We start from the raw sequence: 25,336 nt of genomic DNA on the forward strand, positions 1-25,336 counted from the left end.
CCACAGGTTTCACTCCCTCTGCCCACAGAAAGCGCACTACTGCACATTGTCCTTTGATGGTGCAATCTTGCAATGATGCATCCCTTTTCCAGCAGGAAATTGTCCAGTCCTTTCTTGAACCCCAGTACCGTACTCTGCCCTATTACGCTCTCTGGAAGCACATTCCAGGTGTCCATCACACGTTGGGTAAAGAAGAACTTCCTAGCATTCGTTTTGAATCTGTCCCCTGTCAACTTTTCTGAATGCTCTCTTGTTCTTTTATTATTCGAAAGTTTGAAGAATCTGTCCCTCTCTACTCTCTTTAAGCCCTTCATGATCTTGTGTCTCTATCATATCCCCTCTAAATCTCCTCTTCTCCAGAGAAAAGAGACCCAGTTTCTCCAATCTCTCAGCGTATGAAAGGTTTTCCTTTCCCCTTTATCAGACGCGTCGCTTTCCTCTGAACCCTCTCGAGTAACGCCATGTCCTTCTTAAGGTACGGTGACCAATATTGGACGCAGTACTCCAGATGCGGACGCACCATCGCCCGATAAAAAGGCAGGATAACTTCTTTCATTCTGGTTGTAATACAATTCTTCTATTATGCTTAGCATTCTGTTTGCCCTCTTAGCGGCCGCTGCGCACTGTGCTGTCGGCTTCATTGTCATGTCCACCGTTACCCCCAAGTCCCTTTCTTGGGTACTCTCATTTAATAACATTCCTCCCATCGTATAGTTGTACTTCGGGTTTCTGTTTCCCACATGTAATACTTTACATTTCTCAACATTGAACTTCATCTGCCATCTCGTCGCCCATTCCCCTAGTTTGTTCAAGTCCCTTTGCAATTCTTGGCAGTCCTCTTTAGTCCAAGTTCCACTAAATAGTTTGGTGTCGTCCGCAAATTTTATTATCTCACACTTCGTCCCTGTTTCTAGATCATTTATGAATATATTAAATAGCAGCGGCCCGAGCACCGAGCCCTGCAGGACCCCACTCGTGACCCTCCTCCAGTCCGAGTAGTGGCCCTTCACTCCTACCCTCTGTTTCCTACCCGCCAACCAGTTTCTGATCCATCTATGTACATCTCCTTCCACCCCATGGTTTTTCAGTTTCCGAAGTAGGCGTTCATGGGGTACCTTGTGAAAGGCTTTTTGGAAATCTAGATATATGATGTTTATGGGGTCTCCTCTGTCCATCCGTTTGTTAATTCCTTCGAAGAAGTGCAATAAGTTCGTTAGGCACGATCTCCCCTTGCAGAAATCATGTTGGCTGGTTATCAGAAGTTCGTTTCTTTCAAAATGTTCATCGATGTTTTCTTTTATCAGTGCTTCCGCCATTTTCCCCAGAACCGAGGTCAGACTCATCGGTCTGTAGTTTCCCGGGTCACCTCTTGATCCCCTTTTAAAGATGGGCGTAATGTTGGCTATCTTCCAGTCCTCCGGGATCACGCCTGTTTTCAGGGATAGATTGCAAATTTGCTGCAGTAGTTCCGCTATCTCCTCCACGGTGCAGGAACAGGGATAGAACCCTTGGGGACAGGGTGGGGATGGGAACAGAGCCCACAGGGAAGGGGACAGTCTACGGCAGGGATGTCAAAGTCCCTCCTCAGGGCAGCAATCCAGTTGGGTTTTCAGGATTTCCCCATGAGATCTATTAGCCTACAATGAAAGCAGTGCATGCAAATAACATAACATAACAGTAATCTTATATACCGCGACAACCTCACAGCTCAGCACGGTTCACAAAAAAGAGAAATGCACATACGCAGGGAAATTACAATTCTATACAGTATAAAGAATTCAAGGAGAAAAAAAATGGAAATATAACAGTTGAGATGCTAAGAATTTCTTTATAAAGAGATTCGTTTTTAATAATTTCCTTAAGTTAATGTATGATTGAGAACTGGAGATCAACTTACCAAAGATCTTATCGCAAAGGGAGGTTTGGTAAGCTAAACTTTGGCTGATAAATCTTTTAAATCGGCAACCCCTAACTGTAGGAAAAGCAAAAAAAAAAATCTAATTTTGCAATAATGGGCATTTGGAAATATTTATTTATTTAATTCATTTTCTTTCCCATTTTCCCCAAAGAGCTCAGAGGGACATAATCAAAAGAAACGTCTAACTCCGTTTTGGACCTAAGTTGCAAGTTGCCCAAAGTCGGACACGGGAAAAGGTCCATTTTCAAAAAATTCGTCGAACAGATTTTTTTTTTTTGAAAATCATCCAACTGTACGTCCAGCTGTCTGATCACCCAGACCTCTGTCGTCCAGCTTTATACCCCATTTTCATCCAAAAATTCATCCAAGTCACAAGCGCCTAGAAAAATACCTTTTGGGCACGGGAGGGGCCAGAAAAGTGATGGACTGGACACCCAGACAAGGCACCAGAGTAGTGGGGTATCTTATAGGGCACTGCTGTGAACTTCACAAAAAGGGTGCCACATTGCTGGCTGTATATAAGAATAAAGTTATTATTATTATTAACATCTCACTACAGCTCCCTTAAGGTGAGCCCCTCCAAATAGATCTCATGCATATTCATTGGGGAAATCCTGAAAACCTAACTGGATTGCGGCCCTCGAGGAGAGACTTTGACACTCCTGGCCTACGGGGAGAGGTACAAAATTTGTCCCCATGTAATTTTCTAAAAACTTGAGACTAGTATCAATGCGTCAGACTTGTATTTACGAACTGGGGTCCTGCTTCTCCCTTCATATGCCAACATGACCCTCTTCCTCCCTTCCTGTCCCAATATGCCCCTCTTACTCCTCCCTTGCCTCCCTCCTGCGAGTGTTACCTCCTCTGGCCGACTCTCGTCTCCTCCCTGCCATACTTCTCAAAGCCGCAGCCACAGGTCCTGCACGTGGCCTGCAGCTAACCTGGAAGCTTTCCCTTGCTGGTAAACCCCATGGAGCAGTGGCATAGTAAGGGGGCCGGGGCGTGGGGGAGTCGGCCCTGGGCACCATCTTGGTGAGGGTGCAGTCACCTATCTTTCTCTCCGCTCCTCATTGCCACATGTGCACCGCTTCCCTTCCCCCTGTACCTCTGTAACGTTTCTGGTGCGAGCAGCAACCCCCAACCTGCTGTTGGCCGTCAGCTCTTCCTCTGACATCACTTCCTGGACCCTAGGAAGTGAAGTCAGAGGAAAAGCCAACACTGGCGTGACAGCAGCTCTGCTTGCGCCAGGAAATGTTACAGAGGCACGGGGGAAGGGAAGCGGTACGTGCGCAGCAGGAGGGGGCTGGGAAGGAGCATGCGGAGGTGAGGGCAGGGGAGGGGCGCCTCTAACCCTCGCTACGCCACTGCTATGGAGCACATGAAAGCATTACAAACAAGGACCATACTTGTTTATGTACATAATTATAAAAGCTTGAAACATCGTCACAGTTTATTGACCAATTTTGTCATCCATTAATTCAAGTGACTTAAGAATTGTAGAAGTATTGTGGTAGAATATAAGCAGATCCCAGTAAAGCTAATTTTGCAGCTGTTGTTGAAAGGGATCCATAGGAACTACCCCTCCTTCTTTCCTCTTTATCCGAGTGTGCCACCAGTTGAAAGAACGATTCCTCCTGATCAGAAACTGGACTCTTTTATGTTTCCAAATCCTAAGCTAGGCTTTTCTTTCTGCCTTTTGCATTATCCTGACTTGCAGTTAGTTAATGTACTGATCAATGACAGTCGGCTGCATCTCACTAACCTTCATTTTTTTTTTTCCCCCTTCATATTTACTGTAGTTTCTTACGGGTACAGTGAAGTGTCTAGAAAGATACCCATTACTGTGAAAAACCCGTAGAAAGAGGACAGGGGAGACTGCCCTGGGAGTTAGTATGGAAAAGAGGGTGGGGTGGGGTACGGTGCTGTGTTGCTAGCAGGCTGCTGAAAGCTATGTGGATGTGCAGGGGAACCACAACCCTTCCCTCCAGTAGAGGAAGGAAATGAGTCGTAGATTCGTTGGCACAGCTCGCGTATGGGGGAGGGGGAGGAAGAGGGGGGGAAGGGAGGGGGCAGCTGATCTGAAAGCACGAAACCGCAGGACTGTTCTGCTTGAAACTCAAACCATTTAAGTCTTATCCGTGCTTAAACATTTAATAGAAAACAGTATTCCTTCCTAAGTATTGCAACTCTTGTCAAAGAGTTTGCTTATTAAGTACAGATTCAACATCTTTCTTTGCGCTCACTTTGTTCATCCAGTAAATCCTGGTCTTTTACCTTGTTCCTCCAGTATGTGCATGGAGAACATAATTTCTGAATTATTCATGCAACGTTATAATATTATTAGTTACAGCTCCCAGCAGGCTGAAGTTCACTAGCTTGAGCTCTTTCAGCAATTTGCTGTTCTTGAGGTTAAAAAGAAAGGGGAGGGGGGGAAGACATGAGAAGAAAAAAAAAAAATCCTGAGACATAAGGGAACGATTTTTCTTTCCATGAGTGCAGGAATGAGGCCAGAAAGTCCACTCCCTCTAGCCCCGTCCAACCCTGGACCACGTCCCACTGTTTCCCGCGCTAAAGCTTAAGGCGCCCAAACATCTGGAGCGCTCTCCTCTGGCCAAAGGGCCGCTAGCAAATCTTTATTTCTTCTCACCACTCATAGTGAGCAACTTGCACAGAGCAATCTTTCTTTATATTAATCCGTACATAATTGGTACGCTAGAAATAACCCAGTTCCTATACAGTATTTGTTTCATCTGGTGGGGTTTATATATACTGTATGATATTCTGATATTTTTACTGTTAGATTCTTAACTATAGTTAACCCAGTTTGTGAATTGTTCTGCAAATCTACACTGCCGTTTCGCGGCTAATTAAAGGGAGATGTATCTGCTGGAAAACAGTATTTAAAACCAGACGTGTTATTAGGTTCTTGCGCTTCCACATGGTCAGTAGACTGGGGCTAAGGAGAGGGTTAGATATTGCGCAATGCATTAAGTATGGGGAGGAAAAGTGTGATATTTCCAAAATCACCCCTCTCCAGGCACAGCGAAAGAGAGCCTGTTCAGTCTTAGGGATGCTCGGTCCGGACATCTGTCGGATCAGCATCATCGCGTCTAAAGTCGCTTTGAGCGTGGACCACACTAGCAAAAGAGTCACTTCTTCAGAGGGGGAAAAAGAGATTGCTCTTTCCTTTCCCTGCCTAGCAACAACGCGTTGCTCTCGAGCAGTTTGGACAGGCTGAGCGACCCCTCCTCGCTGGAGTTTTCCTTTATTCGACGTAGAACCCGCCACCAGCCTCTCCCGCTCGCGCCCCGCGTCCCCGCCCTTCCCGCTCGGCTATTGTAGCGCCACGGCAACAAGCTCCAAGTCCCCCCAGCGCCCGCCCCTGCTCGCCGCCCGTTGGCCGCCGGGGGGTGACAGGTCCGAGCGCCGATTGGTGGCGGCGGGCGCCGCTCAGCCCGCGGATCCCGTTAGCCGCTATAAATACCACCCTGGGCGCTGCCCCTCGCTCCTGCCCGGAGTCAGCTCGCGGTGCGCGGACGGAGCTGCGGAAGACGAAACTCCTTTTTCTCTCTCCCCCCCTTTCGTGCGAGGATTGTACAGAAGCCATGAGCACCAAGTCGAAGACCTCGTCCTACCAAAGGATCTTCGGGGGCGGCCGGCCGAGCTCGTCCAGCCGGAGCTATGTCACCAACACCACCCGCTACTCCCTGGGCAGCGCGCGCCCCAGCAGCAGCCGGGTGGTCTTCTCCAGCTCCTCGAGCCCGGCCGTCTACGCCAGCCGCTCGTCGGCCGTGCGCCTCCGGAGCAGCCTGCCCCCGGCCCGCATGCACGACTCGGTGGACTTCTCCCTGGCCGACGCCATCAACCTGGAGTTCAAGGCGAACCGGACGAACGAGAAGGCCGAGATGCAGGAGCTGAACGACCGCTTCGCCAACTTCATCGAGAAGGTGCGCTTCCTGGAGCAGCAGAACAAGATCCTGCTGGCCGAGCTGGAGCAGCTGAAGGGCAAGGGCACGTCCAGGATCGGCGACCTGTACGAGGAGGAGATGCGGGAGCTCCGCCGGCAGGTGGACCAGCTGCACAACGAGAAGGCTAGGATAGAGGTGGACAGGGACAACTTGGCGGACGACGTCCAGAGGCTGAGGGAAAAGTAAGCCCCTCGCTCGCTCGCTCTCGCTCTCCTTCTTTCTTGCTTTGCTCTCTGCGGGGTGTTGCTGCAAAGAGATGAAACTGGGCATGGCCGCACTTTGCAGTTCCGGCCGCCGTAGTCTCTGGCTCTCCACTTTCTTTTGTTAGATTTTCTTGGAAGTCGGGACACGGTCCACGGGGCGGATTTCAGTGCAGATAAAAGATGGGGTTGCAATGTGGCAAGTTTGCACAGCAGATTAGGGGTTGGGAGGAGGACTGGGTATTGACTTTTCTTATACAATCCATGTGTATCTTTTATTCATTAGAACTACACTGTATATGGATTTGATGAGCCTTTGCGAATTAGTTTATTACTGAAACAGAATGAGTTGAAAGATTTAAATCACTTGATAATCAGTTCTTAAAGTTTCTAGGGCTGCATAAGGAATTCTTTATAAAAACAATTATTCCTCTTGCTGCTTTTCACTTGGGTCTACATTCGTGTTTCTGGCTCTGTGCAAGGATTGTTTTAATGCTATCTGCGTTTCTGCCAGACGGGTGTGGCAGCAGAGGGCATAAACTCAGTCTTGGATCTTAACATCGCACCATAGATATGGGACGAGTGGGCAATAAAGACATGGAACGCGCTTCCAGAGGATGTGATAGGCCAGAGCACTTTACAGGGGTTCAAGGAAGGTTTGGATAGGTTCCTAAAGGATAAGGGGATCGAGGGGTACAGATAGAACTAGTGGTAGGTTAGATAGAACTAGAGGTAGGTTATAGAAATAGTCAGAAACCACTTCACAGGTCGCAGACCTGATGGGCTGCCGCGGGAGCGGACCGATGGGCGCGATGGATCTCTGGTCTGACCCAGTGGAGGCAACTTCTTATGTTCTTAAAGGGCATTATCCGACTGATGGGCGGCTGGATGAATGGAAGGGCGTGGTAGGGGAACTAGTTAGTTCCGTTTTGATAAAAGTTTTATATGATCTGTTTGCAGATTGCAAGATGAAATGATTCAGCGTGAAGAAGCTGAAAATAACCTGCAGTCTTTTAGACAGGTCTGTATTTTCTAAAATAATAAGAATAATAATATATACATTAGTACTGGAATTTGCTAAATATAAACTTTAAAGAAATGCTCTTTTCTTTGACTTTGTCTTCACAGAAGTTTCTAACATCAGACTAACCAAAGCCATCTAGTGGCAGTGCCAAATATTTGATTCATATCTTTTTTTTCTCTCAATTTACAGTATTGGTTACAAAGTTAAGAGTATGGTCTATTGCAGTAAAACCAAACGAATACTGTCTAAAATGTAAAAGGTTACTACCATGTATCGGTCTTGATTTTATGCTAGTGTCAGTAAGGAAGCAAATTAAGCTAATTTTCTTATGTGAAATTTCAGGTTGGTTAGGTCACAACACATTTAAGTTCTTGGTCTTTCTTGATGCCAATACTGGAGTGAAACAGAACCGTGAAATAGGAAGGGCTCCTTTCAAAGCAGAGACAACTGTTACTTTGATTAATCCTTGCATGTTCCAGGGTGGGGGATGTACAAAAGGCAGACAGCCATCTGTTCCCCTAGCAGAAGGACACTAATGGTTTCTCTGGGATTCCCAGTGGAATGTAGGTAGTGGTGCAAGAGCAATTGTTATGGATAATAGCTGGTTTTTGTGTGTGTGTGTGTGTGTGCGTGCTGAGGGGTACCAGGAACCCACTGCATTCCTTCTGAGTGAGGTCAGCGTGATTTCTTTTGAATAAGGTTTTCAATATTCAAGTTACTTATCGGACTCCATTTTGTTAACAGAACTCGTGGCTCAAATGTGAAATAAGCATGTGCATTTTTAAAAAAATAAAGCAGCATTTTGTTACGTCGGTTAAAAAGTTTCTTTTCTTTTCCTTTTTAGAAAATTGGTTTTGGAAACTTATATAAGGACAGAGAAAAAAACACTTCAGTGGCTTTCAAGCTTGCAGGCAATATATTAAGAAATTAAAATAAATATCCGTTGGAGGCACTTTAGATATCGAGGAGCTGTAGCGGGAATCAAACCCAGTTCCCCAGCCTTCCCCTTATGTACCCCACATTAATGTAGACCTTGAAGCAGTGGGTTATGGTGGCTGGTGTATGGTTAGAGAAGGAGGTCGTGATGATTTAGAATTTCTTTTTCCCACAGAGACACAACAGGAGAAAAGGCTTAGTAATTAAGGGCTTCTTTTACTAAACCGCGGTAGAGCTTTTTACCATGGGCCGGGGAGGTGAATTCTCCAATGCTCATTCAATTTCTATGGATGTCGGAGCATTTACCTTGCTGGCCCCCCACAGTAAGAAGGTCTACCGCAGTTTAGCATAAGCTCCTTGCATCGGAACAGTACGCCATTTTAAACGAAGGGCTCCTTTTACGAAGCGTTAGCGGTTTAACGCGTGTAATAGCATGCGCTAATTTGCCAGCCGCGCAAGCCGCTTCCTCTTGAGCAGGCGGTGGTTTTTCGGCTAGCGCGCGCTAAAGAGGTGCGTGCAATAAAGCCGCTAACGTGGCTTCGTTAAAAAGGCCCTAAATTTTTTGAAAGTTGCTCTCTAAGGCTCAACTTCTATATATGGAGCTCTGAGGTTGCAGGTTCAATCCCAGCGACCCTGGGCAAATTACTTAACACTCTATTGCCCCAGGTACGTTAGATTGTGAGCCTACCTGGACAGATAGGGAGAAATACTTGAGTACCTGAATGTAAACTGCTTAGGCTATAAGTGGTGTATAATATATCAAAAACAAATAAGTTTTGCACTCAAATTGGTGCGCTCAGCCAATTTGCGCATGCAAAGTAATTGTTTAACAAGCCAATGGATACAGATAATTGGCATTTAATACCTAATTGGCACTAATTAGCACTAATTAGAAGATGCAAATCTTTATAGGTGCATTCTATAAAGTGGCACACATCGGTACTAGTGCATGAATCTCAAAGGAGGATGTGGCCAGGGGAAGAGCAGGGGTGGATCGTGGGCATCCCTAAAAGTTAAGTGCACTGTTAATAGAAATTTATTTATTCAATTTTCTATACTGCTCTCCCAGGGGAGCTCAGAAAGGTATACAGAATATGCCCAGTCCACGCACAACGTAGGCACGGGTATTTGTTGCCTAGTTTTTCATGGCCTAAATAGGTGCATCTAAATGTTAGTGGCATATATGAACGCTAAGCACAATTCTATAGATGGCATATGCCTTTTATAGAACCATGCTAAGCGCCATTTTGATTGGTTCCAATCCAGTGGAGTAGTAAGGGAGGTGGGGGGCGGTGCACCCTGAGCGTCCTCATGGTGGGGGTGTCAGCATCTGTCCTCCTTCACCCCCACAATAATGTGCGCGCGCATCACTTACCTTTCCCCGTACCTTTTTAACATTCACAGAGCGAGCAGCAACCCCAACCTGCTGCTTGCGCCAGCGTCGACGCTTGTTCGGACGTCACTTAGGAAGTGACATCAAGGGAAGAGATGATGCTGGAGAAAGCAGCAGGTTGAGGTTGCTGCTTGCACCACAAACATTAAAGAGGTACGGGAGGAACATAAGAATTGCCATCTCCGGATCAGACCCTGGGTCCATCAAGTCCGGTGATCCGCACATGCAGAGGCCCCGCCAGGTCTACCCTGGCATAGTTTTAGTCCCCATATCACTATATGCTTCTCAAGGGAGATGTGCATCTAGTTTACCCTTAAATCCTAGAACGGTGGATTCTGCAATTACTTCCTGTGGGAGAGCATTCCCGGTGTCCACCACTCGCTGCATGGAACAGAACTTGGGAAGGGGTGCACTTGCGCACAGCAGGCGGGGGCGGGGAAGGAGCGGATGGGGTGGGTTGGGGCAGGGAGGGGCTCCACTGCCCTGGGCTCCTCTCACCCTTGCTACTCCACTGGCACCAATTTTTTAGGCAACACCACAGCTAAAGCACAAGGGTTGTTATAGAGCATATGCTGCCCGCCAGGTACTATTTTGAGGCCCTCGGAATGTTTATCATAATCACAACAGTAAAATAAAACATTTTCTTGATCATATGTCTCTTTAGCTATAAATTGCAATATTATTATTAAAACATAGCCAAAAAGAAAGATTTATAAACTATAAAGTTTTACCTCATGCAAAATTGTCATTTCTTTAATAAGACATTAACTTTTTTTTGAGGCCCTCCAAGTACCTACAAAACCAAAATGTGGCCCTGCAAAAGGTTTGAGTTTGAGACCACTGTTCGAGAGGGTGTATATTAGTGCTGCCCGATTCACAATTTGAATCAATTCACCGATTCGAATCAGGTGAATCGATTCGAATTGATTCAATTTTTTAAAAAATTGGCCTCCCAATTCAATGGCTGACCCTTCCCCCATGCCTTCCTAAAACAGGAGCTGCAGTGTTGCCTCTTGCTGGCCGTCCGCTGTTGCTCCTGCTTGAGGGGAAGGGTCGGTCAGAAAGGCCTCCCCCAGCTTGCCCCTTCCTCCCTACCCCCCCAAGCCGACCTGCACCAGCTGCATTTAATTCCTGCCATCCCTCGAAGCTACGCCAAAGTCTGCCTGTCTCCAAGCCGACCCGCTGCCGATTCCTCCTCCCTCCTCCTGGTCTAGCACTCACCCCACCCGTCTGTCCATCCGCTGGCTCCCCGCCCGTCCGTCCGCTCACCGCCACTGCTCACCCACTATATTTACTTACTGCCCTGCTAGTGCTGCAAAGAAAGGAAGGGCCAGGCGCGTACCCACAAGCCTCTTCCTGACGTCAATTCTGATGTTGGAGAGAAGGTCCGGGCCAGCCAATCCCGGACCTTCTCTCCAACGTCAGGGAAACAGAAGGGGAGGACAGAGATGGAAGATAGATGGTTAGCACGAAGAAAGAAGGAGAGCCTGATCAGAAGACAACCAGACCAACATGGGACCAACAAGATTTGAAAAATGACCAGACAACAAAAGGTAGGAAAAATAATTTTATTTTCTGTTTTGTGATTACAATATGTCAGATTTGAAATGTGTATCCTTCCAGAGCTGGTGTTGGACCGCAAACGTGAGCTAAGATTTAATAGAGAGAGGAAAAGTATTTTTTTGTTTGTTTATTTTGTTTACACCACAGGACCAGTGTGGGTAGGAGAGGGCAAAGAGGGTGAAGAGGCTATAAAATAAACCCACCAGGATGTCTGGAAAAATACCACCCAATTGGGCAGGAAAATCGAATCGAAAAATCGATTCAATGGGCTGAATCAAATCAAATTTTTTTTTCCTGAATCGGGCAGCACTAGTGTATACTTTTACCTGAACTGCATGGAGGCATTGCTGAGGATGGAGATAAGGCAGGAAGTGAAGTGCATATAGGCCTCCATTTACTAAATGCATTATGTTATAAATGCTTGTCGTATGCCAGTAACACAACTTAATGTGGGATTTTATACCTGTGCACTTTATAAAGTAGACTTTACTGTGCCTTCACCCCTCCCCTTCCACAACGGAGGCTCTCAGCCCAGTCCTCTGGACACACCTAGCCCGTCAGGTTTTCAGAATGTCTAAATGAATATGCATGAGATAGATTTGCATGTGCTGCCTCCACTGTAGGCAGATCTATCTCATGCATATTTACCATGGGCATCACAGCTGTGCCCATATCCCCTGGAATGCTTATGTGTATATTGCTCAAACCTAGGCACTGTGCTGATCAACTGCTTAATTCTGGGGGGCAATTTCTTAAGCTCCAACCTATGTGTGTAAAACACTGTTTTGCATATTCAGGTTACATATAAAGTTATCCCCATTGCACCGCATTCTGTACAGGCCACCCATAGTTGGGTATGTAAATTTTTGTCATGGATCACAGATCTTCATGTAAATTAACTAGCTACTTAAATGCTAGCAATCAATTACTGACGTTAATAAACACTTAATTGGCAGAAATTAGGAGTTTTAGGCGTATCTGCCCTACACACTATTCTATAACATGCATACCTAAATTTCATTCTGCATAACTCCAAAGGGGTGTGGTCATGGGATGGTCAGGTGCATTCCCAGAAATTAGTCATAACGTTATAGCATTCTTACATTTGTGCGCCTAACTGACATCAGTTGGGCGAGAGCATTTCCATCAGCCATTGGCAGACATTAATACTTGTGCTCAAAGTTAGGTGCGAAATATGCACCCTTCTTTAAAAGTTATTAATACACGGCGTCAATCTATTTTCTCAGTTATGGCTCCTCAAGCTTGGAATGCCCTTCTAATTTATTTAAGAGAAGAAAGGGTTTTGGATAAATTTAAGAGCAAACTTAAGGGTTTTATTTTTAAAGATGCATTCAAGGATTAAATGAATTGCCTAAGCCTTTAATTCAGTCTTAATATTATAACGAGTGTCTCTCCCCTTTCCCAATGTGTTATTTACCTTAATCGTTCCTTTTTGAATTAAATTGTATTTCTTCTCTAAACTTTCCCTATGGCTGACCTTGTATGTATTTATTGAATTTTAATATGTTTAGTAATAGTTTTGTTAGTCTTGTCTGTTTCCCTCGACTCTGTACATCGCTTAGAATTTGGAATAGGCGATTAATCAAATTTTATAATAAACTTGGAAACTAAATTAAGCTAGTGTTCTATAAAGGTTGTTCTATGCAGAGTGCCCTGCTCTGAATACTTGCTTAGTGTTTATTCCTGGCAGAATTCTGCGAGTGCAGAATTACTCACCTCCTCAGAATTCTGTGCAGACATGAGCAGTAGAGGAGGAAGTGAACCGTTGTCCAGCAGGCCACTTCCTCCTCCTGTGCTAACTTAAAACCTGTTTATATATATATATATATATATATAAAGTCTTACCCACTAAAATCTAAGCTTCTTACAAAATACAATCAAAATCATAAAATGGCAAAACACATACAAAACATAACACAATTCCAATATACTCATATAAATATCACTACTCATTCATTTAAAAGCCTCCATGAACAGAGTTCTTTGCAGTATATTCTTAAATTTCTGAATATCCGAAAGTAATCTCCTTGGTCCTGTCAAATAATTCCATAATGATACCCCTGCTATTGAGATTACAGATGCTCTCATATTTACATGCGCTGCCTCTACTGTATGCAAATGAACCATTGTCTTGCACATGCAGAATTCCGCCAGGAGTAATCATTTCACCACCTATCTTTGGGTGCTATTTACAAAATCCCACCCATCATGGGCACAGTTTTCTAGAGCCTAAATGCTCTCATAAAGGTTAATGCATTGCAATGTATTACCAACCATTAACGTGCCAGGTAGTTCACATTAATAGTCTACTGTGCCAATGACATGAAAATGAGTTTTGTGTTCTTTAACTAAAATTAATTTGCAAGATAACACATATTATTGAAAAAGCATAATTGCACCTCTCCCATGTGTTTGTGCACATTTTAACACATTATTATTCTTTAAACTAATAGGCAATAAGCTATTGAATCGAATTACCTCATGAAGATAGAATTTTGATTAAAATTCTAGCAAACTAATTGATGTGGGTGATCTACACTGCACACACTAACAGCACTTTGTAGCACTCGCCAGTTAGAAAGATTGGCTGCTCTTCAGTTTTCTGTTCTGGGTCAGCTGAGTTAGATAAGGAAGAGGAAATGCCAGCCAAGATTATGCAATACATAATTTCGAGTCTTACAAAGATCCTTTTTGTGAAGCAGGAGTATTTCATAGCTACACAAAAAAGCCATTTTAACATTTATTTATTTATTTTAACATTTATACACTGCCTGAAACCTGGAGAAAGCTGCAAGTAGCAGACAATTCCTCAAATCTGCATACTAGTTGTATGCTTTTTCATTATGCAAAGAAAACACACACCCGTTACTAGTTAATCTTTTATTTTTTTTTTCTTGTGGCACAAGTGGGACTGTCTTCTAAATTCAATGAACGGCGGATATGAAGGAAGATGTGCAAAGTGTATACTGTCACTGTCCCTTGAACCCAGGGATATATTCAACAAGAGCCCTGCATCCCATGTGCAAACAGATTGCTGGAATGCATGCACCCTGGCGGTGCTGCTCCAACTTCGCATCATGTGGTCTTTGGCCGACAGTCTTGCAGCTTTTTATTTGCAAGGATAAGATCAATGATAAATTTTTCTGAACAGACGACTACCTTTAGTCCTTAATAAAACAAATTATTTCCACCTTATGGAATCTTTTATCATTACCAATTCTAAACATTCTAGGAAATCTCACGTGCCATTTTCTTTCCTAATCTAATCTAGTATTTGTGTGTCGCGCACACCTAATCATGCTCTAGGCGACTTGCAGAAAGGAAAGGGAAGTAAAGGTAACGTGGGAGGGTAGAGGAGGAGGGGGGACAGGAGTAGACGATCCTAAATCATTAAGTAGAAGGGCATGTGCATATGACGGTCTTTGAATAGTTAGTTGTCAAAAGAGTGAGGTTTTCAGTTTCTTCTGGAAAGGGCATGATTGGTTTCAGTTCTTACAGTCTCTGAGATTGTTCCAGATTTTGACTCCAAGGAAGGTGAACATGGATTGGAAGATTCTTTTGTAGTTGAGATTTTTGTTGAGGGGAGGTTCAGTTGAATCCTGTTGAGAATTCTGCCTGAGGTGGACTATACATCAGATAGGAGTTTGAGTGGAGCGGTAGAGTTGCCATAGATAATGTGATGCATGATACAGGATGTTTTGAATTTTATATGGGATAAGATAGGGAGCCAGTGGAGTTGTTTGAGGTAGATTGAGATGGAGTCATATTTTTTCAGGCTGAAGATGAGTCTTATTGCAGTATTTTGGATGAGCTTCATTTTGTGGATGAGGGAGGTCTTGATTCCCAAGTAGGAAGAGTTACAGTAATCCAACTGGGATAGTATCATCATCTGGACCAGTGGTTCCCAACCCTGTCCTGGAGGACCAGCAGGCCAATCGGGTTTTCAGGCTAGTCCTAATGAATATGCATGAGAGAGATTTGCATATATGGAAGTGACAAGCAAGCAAATCTGCTCCAGGGTTGGGAACCACTGATATGGACAACCGGGGCAAAATGATGTTGGTGGAAGTATGTTCATGATGGGATATTTGGGGTTCCATGGTTAATGTGGAGTCTACGTTGCATCCTAGGATTTTGGAAGTTTTTTTTCTACAGCGAGTGTGCTGCCTGATTGGAGTGTGATGCTCGTTGGTGCTGTTTGTTGGGCACTGTGGAAATAAATGACCTTGGTTTTGGTGGCATTTAGCTTCAGTTTTTGAGTGGTTGCCCAGGCTTGATTTTCTTGAGAGTATCAGCTTGGTTTTCTGCCGCCGATATGAGTAGGATGTCATTCGCATATGACATTATGCTCTCATCTTCAAGTTGGATGTCACCGAGCGAGCTCATGAACAGGTTAAATAGGATAGGAGAGAGCGGTGGGACTCCATAGAAGGCCCTACAGTTGTTGGAGTAGACTCCATCTTTTTTGACGGTGTATTCTCTGTTCATGAGGAAGTCAGTGTACCAGCGCAGAACCGTGTCTGTTACCCCTATCTCAGAGAGTTTTGTTATGAGTAGGTGATAATCAACGGAGTCAAAGGCTGCAAATATGTCAAATTGGAAGAATATGGCCTGCTGACCTGTACTTAGAAGTTGTTTAATTTTGGTTAGCAGGCCCGTGCTGTTCTGAGGAACTCTGTGCTGTGCTGTTGTCTGAATCTGAATTGTGCCTGTGTTGTACTTTGTTAGTTGCTTGCTTTATGTGGGTTTCGAGAAGCTTGGTAAGAATGGGGATGCCAGCAATAGGCCTGTAGTTTGAGGGAATAGAGGGATCTGTATTTGGGGACTTGGGAACTGGTTGTAAATTCAAAAAATTCCAACAGCATATGCTATCTTTTCATGCGGCTTTATGGGAGAATGATTTTAATCCCTTATTAACGTCTTTCTACTCTTACCGACAGTTTCATCGTGCCTTCAAAATACATCTTTTTATTGAATCTTTTGAGAATTAGATATACATTGTTGTTGAAATTCACTTGTATTCTTTATCTTTTGTGAACTGCATAGAATTTAATGGTAAGTGTGGTATAGAAGTGAGTTTTATGCTATGTTATTTTTTTAATGCTATTTAATTACTACTTATAATTTCTAAAGCGCTACCAGACGCTGCTCTGTACATTAAACAAACAAGAACAGGTGCTGGTCAGTTAAATAGCACTTAGCTGACTCGGTGCTAATATTCAACATGAGATAGCATACTATCTGCTACTGTTTAGTGGCTATGTCACACAACTTAGCTGACTATCCGTGAAATTTAAAGAACTAGCTGGTGAAGTTTAATGGACAAATTGGACTACGTAAATAGCTGGTCTTTCTTTGGTCACTATAAACTTAGCCACTACGAACTGAAGATCGACTTAGCCAGCTAAGTTTATAGTGGCCAGAAATAAACCGGATATTCAATGCCAGTCACTGGAAATGGGCTAGCTCCAACTAACTCCCGTGGCGTAAAGTGTGGTGCAATATAAATTTGACCTGCTAGATCATTAAACAACGGACTTGCTTTGCTAAGGAGTAGAATATGATTTATGTACTTTTCAGGTGGATAGTCTCAGTGGGGAGTGGGTTTTCAATGCCTTGGGTGAATCTCTTCATAGAAATGGTTAATAAATCCAAATAAACAAATATTTATGGCTATAACCCTGGCCTAGGAGTTGTACATCAGGGTTCCATTCAGAATCTGCCACTAGTTGCCCCCTTTAAGCAATGGCCACTACCCAGTGCTCCCATTGGCTGTAAAATCTTCCTTCACAGCAACCCTTTTTCCTTACTGACCCAACTCAAGAGACTGAACCAGGGATGCTCCACATGCAAGAACATAAGAACATAAGAAGTTGCCCCCGCTGAGTCAGACCAGAGGTCCATCTTGCTCAGCGGTCCGCTCCCGTGGCAGCCCATCAGGCCTAGTGCCTGAACAGTGGTCCCTGATTAATTTTGTAACTTACCTTTAATCCCATCCCTATAATCTACCTTTACTCTTATCTGTACCCCTCAATCCCTTTGTCTTCCAAGTACCTATCCAAAGCTTCTTTGAACCCCTGTAGCGTGCTCCTGTTTATCACATCCTCTGGTAGCACGTTCCATGCATCCACCACCCTCTGTGTGAAAAAGAACTTCCTGCAAGTGTATTTATTCAAAACTATTTTCTAGCACTACCACTGAGCAATTGAGGCAGTACATGTTTCTTTTTCATAGTAATAACTTTTTTATTACTACTACTACTACTTATCATTTCTATAGTGCTACTAGACATAAACAGCACTGCACATCAAAACACAGAAGAAACAGTCCCTGCTCAAAAGAGCTTGCAACTTAGTCAAGACAGACAAACTGGACAAGAGGGTGCATCAATACATTGTGCTCAGGTGGGGGAATTACAGAGGGGATGATAAGACAGATATTGGTGCTTAGAAGGTGGGTTGGAGTTTGGAATTGAATACTTTATTAAACCTTTGTGATGTTAAAAGAAATATGTAGGTGGGCGTAGTTTTTGGAGGGGGAAGGGGATTATACCATTCATGTGACATAAACCATTTAAAAATATTGATAAAGAATAAGTTGATAGGGTGGAGAGAAATGGACATTCAGACTTCTGTATATACTCGAATATAAGTCGATACGAATATAAGTCGAAACCCCCATTCCCCCCCCCCCAAAAGGAAGAAAAATGGTTGAATATAAGTTGGGTGGCTTAATATTCAAGTGCCCTGACCTGCCAGGATCTGCACCCAGTGCCCCTTCCCTCCCTCCTCTGTCAGGATCTGCACCCAGCACCCTACTTGCCAGGCATTACACACAGCCCCCTTTCTTCCCTCCCAGGCTCTCCACCCTGTCCCCCCCTCCCTCACCTGCCCTGTCCATCGAACCTCCTCTGCCACTGGAATCCCTTGTGGTCCAGAGGTGTAGTGGGCAGGAGTGAGCTTTCCACACTCCTGCCCTGCTGTACCCAGTCAGTCACTGCGCGAGTTCCAGCTTCAGCTGCTGAGTGGTACTGAGCAGGAGCGCGCTTTGGTGCTGCTGCTCTGCACTAAGCAGCTTCCTGAATTGCTCCTGCAAATTCTTGCAAAAGTTCACAGGAGCCATTCAGGAAGCTGCTTAGCGCTGAGCAGGAGTGCCAAAGCGTGCTCCTGCCTGCTACACCTCTGGACCACAAGGGATTCCAGCGGCAGAGGGGGTGTAATGGGCAAGGCAGGAGGGGACAGGTGCAGAGCCCAGCAGAGGCCTGCAATAAGTCTGGGAGGAGGGGAGTGAGCATTGGCCTGAATATAAACCGAGAAAATCATGGTTTATATTCGAGTATATACAGTAAGTAGATCATTTTCTCATACCCCTCAGTCGGTGGAGCTTCTCCTTCTCCCCAAATGTGAATCCACAGGACTGAAATATTCAAATCATGGGCCCCATATCTTCAAAACAACCAGTAACCCTACAGGTTACATCAGTGGTATTTTAAGCCTTCACAAATTTCCTTTAATCTTATTTCTTTTACCTTGTTTCTAATTAGTACGTTGTTAATCTTGCAATTAATAAGTGGAAGATGGTTCAAGCAGCTCTGTTAATCATTTGTTTTACTTTGCTCAGGATGTTGACAATGCATCTCTGTCACGGCTGGATCTTGAGCGCCAAGTGGAATCGCTGAAGGAAGAAATCATCTTTATGAACAAACTTCATGAAGAAGTATGTTATTGCATTCTTTGGAATATAGTTCTGAGTTTATTTGCTTCTGGAAATTCCTGACTGCAGGAGTCTTCCAATAATTTTCTGTACATATTTTCAGAGTAATTTGCCTGCACTCACGCTAGTGTCACATGGTTTATCCCAGGACAAGCAGGCAGCATATTCTCTACATGTGGGTGACGTCACCGACGGAGCCCCCTAGCAGACGTTTTCGCAAGCAAACTGTCTTGAAGACCTTCAAGCTTGCGATAGGCCCGCACATGCCCCTCCCGCTCGACCTAGGGCATGTGTCTCCTCAGCGTGGCCTAAGTTCAATGTTTTCCGCGGAGCCAGAAGCACTGCTCCCTTGCTACGTGCGATCTCGTCCCTCTTCTATCGCGGCTTTCTTTATTATTTTCGTTTGAGTCGTTGTGCTCGCGTCTTTGTTTTTTTCTTATTTTGCTTTCGTGTCTTTCGACCTGGTCTCTGGTCTGGTCTCTGGTCTTGTTCTCGCACGGCTGCGGCCGTCCTTTTGCTTATGTCCCGGCCTCGTTCCGGGTTCAAAAACTGCACTAAGTACAACCGGATTATCTCCATCACCGATCCCCATTGTTGATGTGTGGAGTGCCTGGATGCGGAGCACCGAGCTGTGTCGTGTCTGCGTTGTGCGACTTTGCAACCGCGGGCTCTTCGTCGCAGAGTGGCCAAGATTCTTCAACTGTTTGGCCCTATGGATCCTGCAGGACAGGCCTCGAGCTTGGCCTCGGCCCCGGCATCGGGGACCTCGGCCTCAAATTCCTCCTCGGCATCGAAGACCCCGGCCTTGGCTCCTCCTGCTACCCCGGCCTCGGGTAAGTCTCCTCTTGCCTCCTCAGGTATGCCGGCAAAGAAGCCTGCCTCGGATTCTCACGTTAGTGCCGCTTTGTCAGCCTCTTCGTGACATCATTCAAAGGATGCCTCCTCACGTAAGGAATACTCTTCCTCGAGGTCACCCCCGAAGGAGCGCACTGCTGCACCCAAGACCCAACCTCCTTTGGTCTCGGTGCCCATGTTCGAGGACATGCTTAAGGCTATCCTTACCTCGCAGCTTTCCTCATGGTGAGCCAACAGGTCCCAGACTCGACACCTCTGACCTCGGTCTCGACCCGGCCCCCATCTGACAAGCCTGAGCGTACTTCGCTTGTGTCTCGGGGCCGTACGCGCAAGACTTGCAGGATTCCCTCAAGTGATTCTTCGTCCCCGGATTCGGGGCCTGTGACTTTCCAGGGTCCCGTGACGGGAACCCGTTTTTCGCCGCTACTTTGTCGAGGTTTGCTCCTCCTAAAAGGCTGTGGTCCTTCCCTCCCCTTCGAGGCAGGTCTCCAACCACAAAACCTTCCAGGCACACCCTTGTCCTCGAACTGGACTCTACCATGCATTCCCCCTCAGGACACCGGTCCGCCTCCTGAGGGTCTTCTGCGAAGCCGGTGGATGAATTTTCCTTTGCCCTGTCTTCTCCGGAGCTCCGCGCGAGGGTCCCTCGGACTCTGGGGTCCTCTCCGACCCATCTTATGCTTTAGTCGAGCCTCCTCGATTTCCCATTCACGTCATCATCATCATCATTGAGTTTTGATAAAGAGGGCGATCAAACTTGTCCTTCATATGGCCCTCCCGAGGCTCCGACGTGCTACTCGAGGGAGATTTCTCCCTCCTTCTCTGCTGCCCCAAGATCCTGTTCGGGATCTCCTCCTGAGGATGAGTCTTCTTGAAACTCTTCCTTCACTCGTTTCATTGCTGACATGGGCAAGGCCTTGAACCTGGACCTCCAGTCGGAGTCCCGTTATAACCAAGAATTCCTAGCAGAGATGGGGGTTACTCATCCGCCCCGTGAAGCGCTACGCTTGCCTCTGCACCAGGTTCTCAGGCAAACTTTTCTCCTGGAGACCCCTTAGGCGGTCCCGGCTATTCCCTCCAAGTTGGAATCCCGTTACCGGACAATCCCAATTAAGGGGTTCAAAAGTTCTCAGCTTTCTCACCAATCCTTGGTGGTTGAGTCTTCTTTGAAGAAATCCAAGCCCTCGAAGGTGTATGCTGCCGTCCCGCCGGGCCGGGAGGGCCATACGATGGACAAGTTTGGTCGCCCTCTTTATCAAAACTCAATGATGGTGAACCGTGTCTTCAACTATAACTTTATCTTCACGTCCTATCTCCAATTCTGTGTGGAAGCCCTCCACTCGTTCCGGGCGGACATACCGGATTCTCATCGTCGGGAGTTTCGTCTCCTCGAGGAGACTCTCCCAGCTATGGCTCTATATGTTTCAGGCGGCCTATGACGCCTTCGAGTTGTCCTTGAGAGTCACGGCTTTTGCGATCGCCATGCGTCGCCTCGCTTGGCTCAGAATTGTTGATATGGATCCCAATCTCCAGGATCGTCTAGCCAATCTCCCTTGCGTGGGCAATGAGCTATTTGATGATTCCATAGAGGCGGCCACCAAGTGTCTCTCAGAACATGAACGCTCCTTTGCCTCCCTGGTGAGACTTAAGCCGAAGACCCCTCCGGCTCGGCAGTGCAAAATCCCTTTCCGGAGGTATCCGCAGAAAACTACTCTTGCTTTCTCCCGGCCTCCTTCGAAGCGGCCGCAACAGCAGCAGCAACAAGCTAAGGTCCAGCTGCCGGCTCCGGTGAAGCCTGGGCCGTCTTTTTGACAATTCCGGTATGAGCCTTCGGGCTCCCTGCCTTCTGGAGACTTCTCCCCTCCCAATCAGGGGGCATCTCCATCATTTCTACACCCAGTGGGAAAGCCTTACAACCGACAGTTGGGTGCTTTCCATCATCCGGGAGGGGTACTCCCTTCACTTCAGTCAGGTACCCCCGGACCTTCCTCCAAGAGAGTTTCCTTCGGGCTGGTCTCAGCTGCCCCTCCTTCTACAAGAAGCTTGGGCCCTTCTTCGCCTCCGGGCGGTCGAGGAGGTTCCTCCGGACCAGTGGAATACGGGATTCTACTCCCGGTACTTTCTGGTTCCCAAGAAGACGGGGGGATCTGCATCCGATCCTGGACCTCCATGCTCTGAACAAGTTTCTGGTCAGGGAACGGTTCAGAATGCTCACCCTTCCTACGTTATACCCCCCTCTTGGACGGAGGGGACTGGCTGTGCTCGCTAGACCTCAAAGAGGCGTACACGCACATTCCTATACACCCGGCCTCTTGCTGGTTTCTGAAATTCCGGGTGGGGGATCTCCATCTTCAGTATCGTGTTCTTCCCTTCGGCCTGGCTGCTTCTCCGAGGGTTTTCACGAAGTGTCTCATAGTGGTACCTCCGCTTTTTCTGTATGCGTTCTCTCCATTCCCTCTGATTCTGAAGACTCTCGTCAAGCTCAAGTCCTCGCATGCCACCATGAGTCTGATAGCTCCTCGGTGGCCCTGACAGCCGTGGTTCTCCATTCTGTTGCAACTCAGTTCCAGGGAGCCTCCTCTTCTTCCTGTTTTTCCTTCTCTGCTTACGCAGAGTCAGGGTTCACTGCTTCATCCCAACCTACAGTCTCTGCACTTGACGGTTTGGTTCCTCGAGACTTGATGCCCTCGTTCCAGTTCTCACAGCCTGTGCTGGACGTCCTGGAGGCGTCTCGGAAGGAGTCCACTCGTCAATGTTACCTTCAAAAGTGGACCTGCTTTTCTTCCTGGTGTGCTACTCGACAGCTGGAGCCGATCTCTGCCTCCCTGTCTGCTGTCCTTGGTAATCTGTTTCACTTGTCTGGCGCTGGTCTCAAGATCTCTTCGGTTCGAGTCCACCTTAGTGCCATTACAGCTTTTCATCAGCCGATTGACGGGAAGCCTATCTCTGTTCATCCTGTGGTTTCCCGCTTCATGAAAGGCCTTTTCCACATTCACCCGCCCCTTAACCTCCGCCTGTGGTTTGGGATCTTAACGTGGTCCTTGCTCGTTTGATGAAACCCCCGTTCGAGCCACTTGCGCGTGCTCACCTGAAGTATCTTACTTGGAAGGTTGTGTTTCTTATTGCTCTCACTTCTGCCCGTCGGGTCAGTGAGCTTCAAGCCTTGGTAGCAGACCCACCCTTCACTGTCTTCCATCATGATAAGGTGGTTCTCTGTACTCGTCCTAAGTTCTTGCCTAAGGTTGTTTCTGAGTTTCACATCAACCAATCCATTGTTCTTCCTGTGTTATTTTCCAAAGCCCCATTCTCACCCTGGAGAAGCGGCTCTGCATTCTCTTGATTGTAAGCGTGCGCTGGCTTTCTACTTGCAGCGCACCGCTCCTCATCGTTCTGCTCCACAGCTGTTCCTCTCTTTCGATCCTAATCACTTGGGGCGCTCTGTTTCTAAGCAGACCATTTCTAACTGGTTGGTCGCTTGTATCTCTTTCTGTTACGCTCAGGCTGGCCTCTCCCTACTGGGTCGAGTCACTGGCCACAAGATACAAGCGATGGCGGCGTCTGTTGCTTTCCTCTACTCAACTCCCATTGAGGAAATCTGTAAGGCTGCCACTTGGTCCTCGGTTCACACTTTCACCTCACACTACTGTCTGGATGCTTTCTCCAGGCGTGATGGCCATTTTGGCCAATCAGTTTTGCAAAATCTGTGCTCGTAAATTGCCAACTCTCCCTCCATCCCATTTTGCTTAGCTTGGAGGTCACCCACATGTAGAGAATATGATGCCTGCTTGTCCTGGAATAAAGCACAGTTACTTACCGTAACGGGTTATCCAGGGACAGCAGGCAGATATTCTCGCAACCCACCCACCTCCCCGTGGTTGGCTTCTTTGCTAGCTATCTGAACTGAGGCTACACTTAGGAGACGCATGCCCTAGATTGGGCGGGAGGGACACGCGCCCATATGCGGGCCAATCGCAGCCTTGAAGGTCTTCAAGCAAGTTTGCTTGCGAAAATGTCCGCTAGAGGGCTCCGTCGGTGACATCACCCACATGTAGAGAATATCTTCCTGCTGTCCCTGGATAACACCTGTTCGGTAAGTAACTTTGCTAACTGTGCTAGTAACTCACACTTTCAGAGGGATTTTTGGTGTGTTGACTGGAGGAGAGAGGTCAGGTCTCAGAGGCCTAAGGGGACAGAATGATTTGCTTGAGGCAAACCAAGCAATAGTGGTGAGGATCTTAAAGTCTGAAGCTCTTGGTGCTAGGCTGCTGCTTCCCTGAATTCAATCCTGTTTGTCTTCCAGGAAATTCGTGAACTGCAGGCGCAGCTCCAGGATCATCATATCCAGATCGATATGGATGTGGCTAAGCCAGACCTTACTGCTGCTCTGCGGGATGTTCGCCAACAGTATGAAAATGTTGCTAATAAGAACCTGCAAGAGACAGAAGAATGGTACAAGTCCAAGGTAAAAAGGCACAACAAGCTTGTTAACCGAGTTAAGCAGCAGTTGAGCTTCGTTGGGATATGACCCGGTATATAAATCGAAGACTAGACTAGACTAGACTAGACAAGCTGATACAACAGCAATAAACTGCTGACCGATGGTTTATATCTAAAGCCTTAGCTTAACTCCTACATACAGCACTTCATCTATTCATCTGTGTTGCCTGTGTCTCTCCTTTTGGCTAGTTCTCATGTTCAAGCATTTCACAGATGGCCAAGTTTGCTAATGTGAACCTGATACGTGTTTAGTGATTTTTTTGTGGTTTGTCGACACAAATAGTGATTCTGGTTTTCCATCAGTTTTCAGATCTTTCTGAAGCTGCTAACCGCAACAACGAAGCCCTGCGTAATGCCAAACAGGAAACCAATGAGTACCGCAGGCAAATCCAGTCCCTTACCTGTGAGGTGGATGCCCTGAAAGGAACCGTGAGTACCGGCATCTAAAACAGAAACTTAAAAATCGAAATAACATGAGATACAGGGAGATAACAGTAATACCGTAACATAAATTAATAGGGGGAAAATGCCCTTGGATATATTTACCTCAGCAACATTTCAAAGGCTGTGCCCCTGTCTAGACTCCTACTATTTTGTCAGTTGCTACTTTTGAAGCCGTGACACACTAAACTCGGGAACATGGCTGGAGGGCATCCGGAAATACGTGGACGTTGATGCGAGTGACTTCACACACATGTGATGTCACCACTTCCATGTCTGCGCATGCATGGATGCCCTTCAGCCACGGCCCTGAACCTCCTATTACTACTGGTGGGGAGAGGGGGGGTGCTGGAGAAGGAGAAGAGGAAAGGCACCAGCACTGGCTGACTGACTACAGGACTTGCCTCTCACCACCATTGCTATCAGTAGAAGGTAGTGTGTTTTCATTCGCTATGAGCAGGCAGGTTCCCTCGAGTCTTTGCAAAACTTACCCATCCCTCACTATTGAACATGTGATAGTGAAACGGTAGCCCCCCACTGGCAGGAGTGTAGGCAGAGGACTCCCGCTCATATTAGAGGGAACAGCAGTTAAGAGTAGGCCCTCTTTCCCCATAGGGCCTTCTCGAGTAAATAGTGCCTAAAATTAGGCACCGGAAAGGTCCATCTCGTATACTATTCCCACGCCCAACTTTAGTCATGAGGACTTATGCCTGCTGAAACCTAGTATAAATCTTGTCAGGCAAGTTGGGCACAAAACGTAGGGATTTTATTACACTGAGCTGTAATTTTTGAAATACCCCTGAACTG

General features: G+C 46.4%; 1 protein-coding gene across 1 annotated transcript in view; it reads left to right on the forward strand.

Annotated features, from left to right (window-relative positions):
• Nucleotides 1-5,411: 5,411 nt before the first annotated feature.
• Nucleotides 5,412-25,336, forward strand: part of VIM (vimentin) — a 35,632-nt gene continuing 15,707 nt past the window's right edge. The window contains exons 1-5 of the mRNA XM_033931281.1: nucleotides 5,412-6,068; nucleotides 7,047-7,107; nucleotides 18,644-18,739; nucleotides 23,892-24,053; nucleotides 24,392-24,517. Coding sequence (XP_033787172.1) covers nucleotides 5,524-6,068; nucleotides 7,047-7,107; nucleotides 18,644-18,739; nucleotides 23,892-24,053; nucleotides 24,392-24,517 — 990 coding nt within the window. The 5' untranslated portion in view covers nucleotides 5,412-5,523. The remainder of the gene's footprint in view (nucleotides 6,069-7,046; nucleotides 7,108-18,643; nucleotides 18,740-23,891; nucleotides 24,054-24,391; nucleotides 24,518-25,336) is intronic.

The sequence above is a fragment of the Geotrypetes seraphini genome, chromosome 2, assembly GCF_902459505.1.
Source record: "Geotrypetes seraphini chromosome 2, aGeoSer1.1, whole genome shotgun sequence".
Taxonomy (NCBI): Eukaryota; Metazoa; Chordata; class Amphibia; order Gymnophiona; family Dermophiidae; genus Geotrypetes; species Geotrypetes seraphini.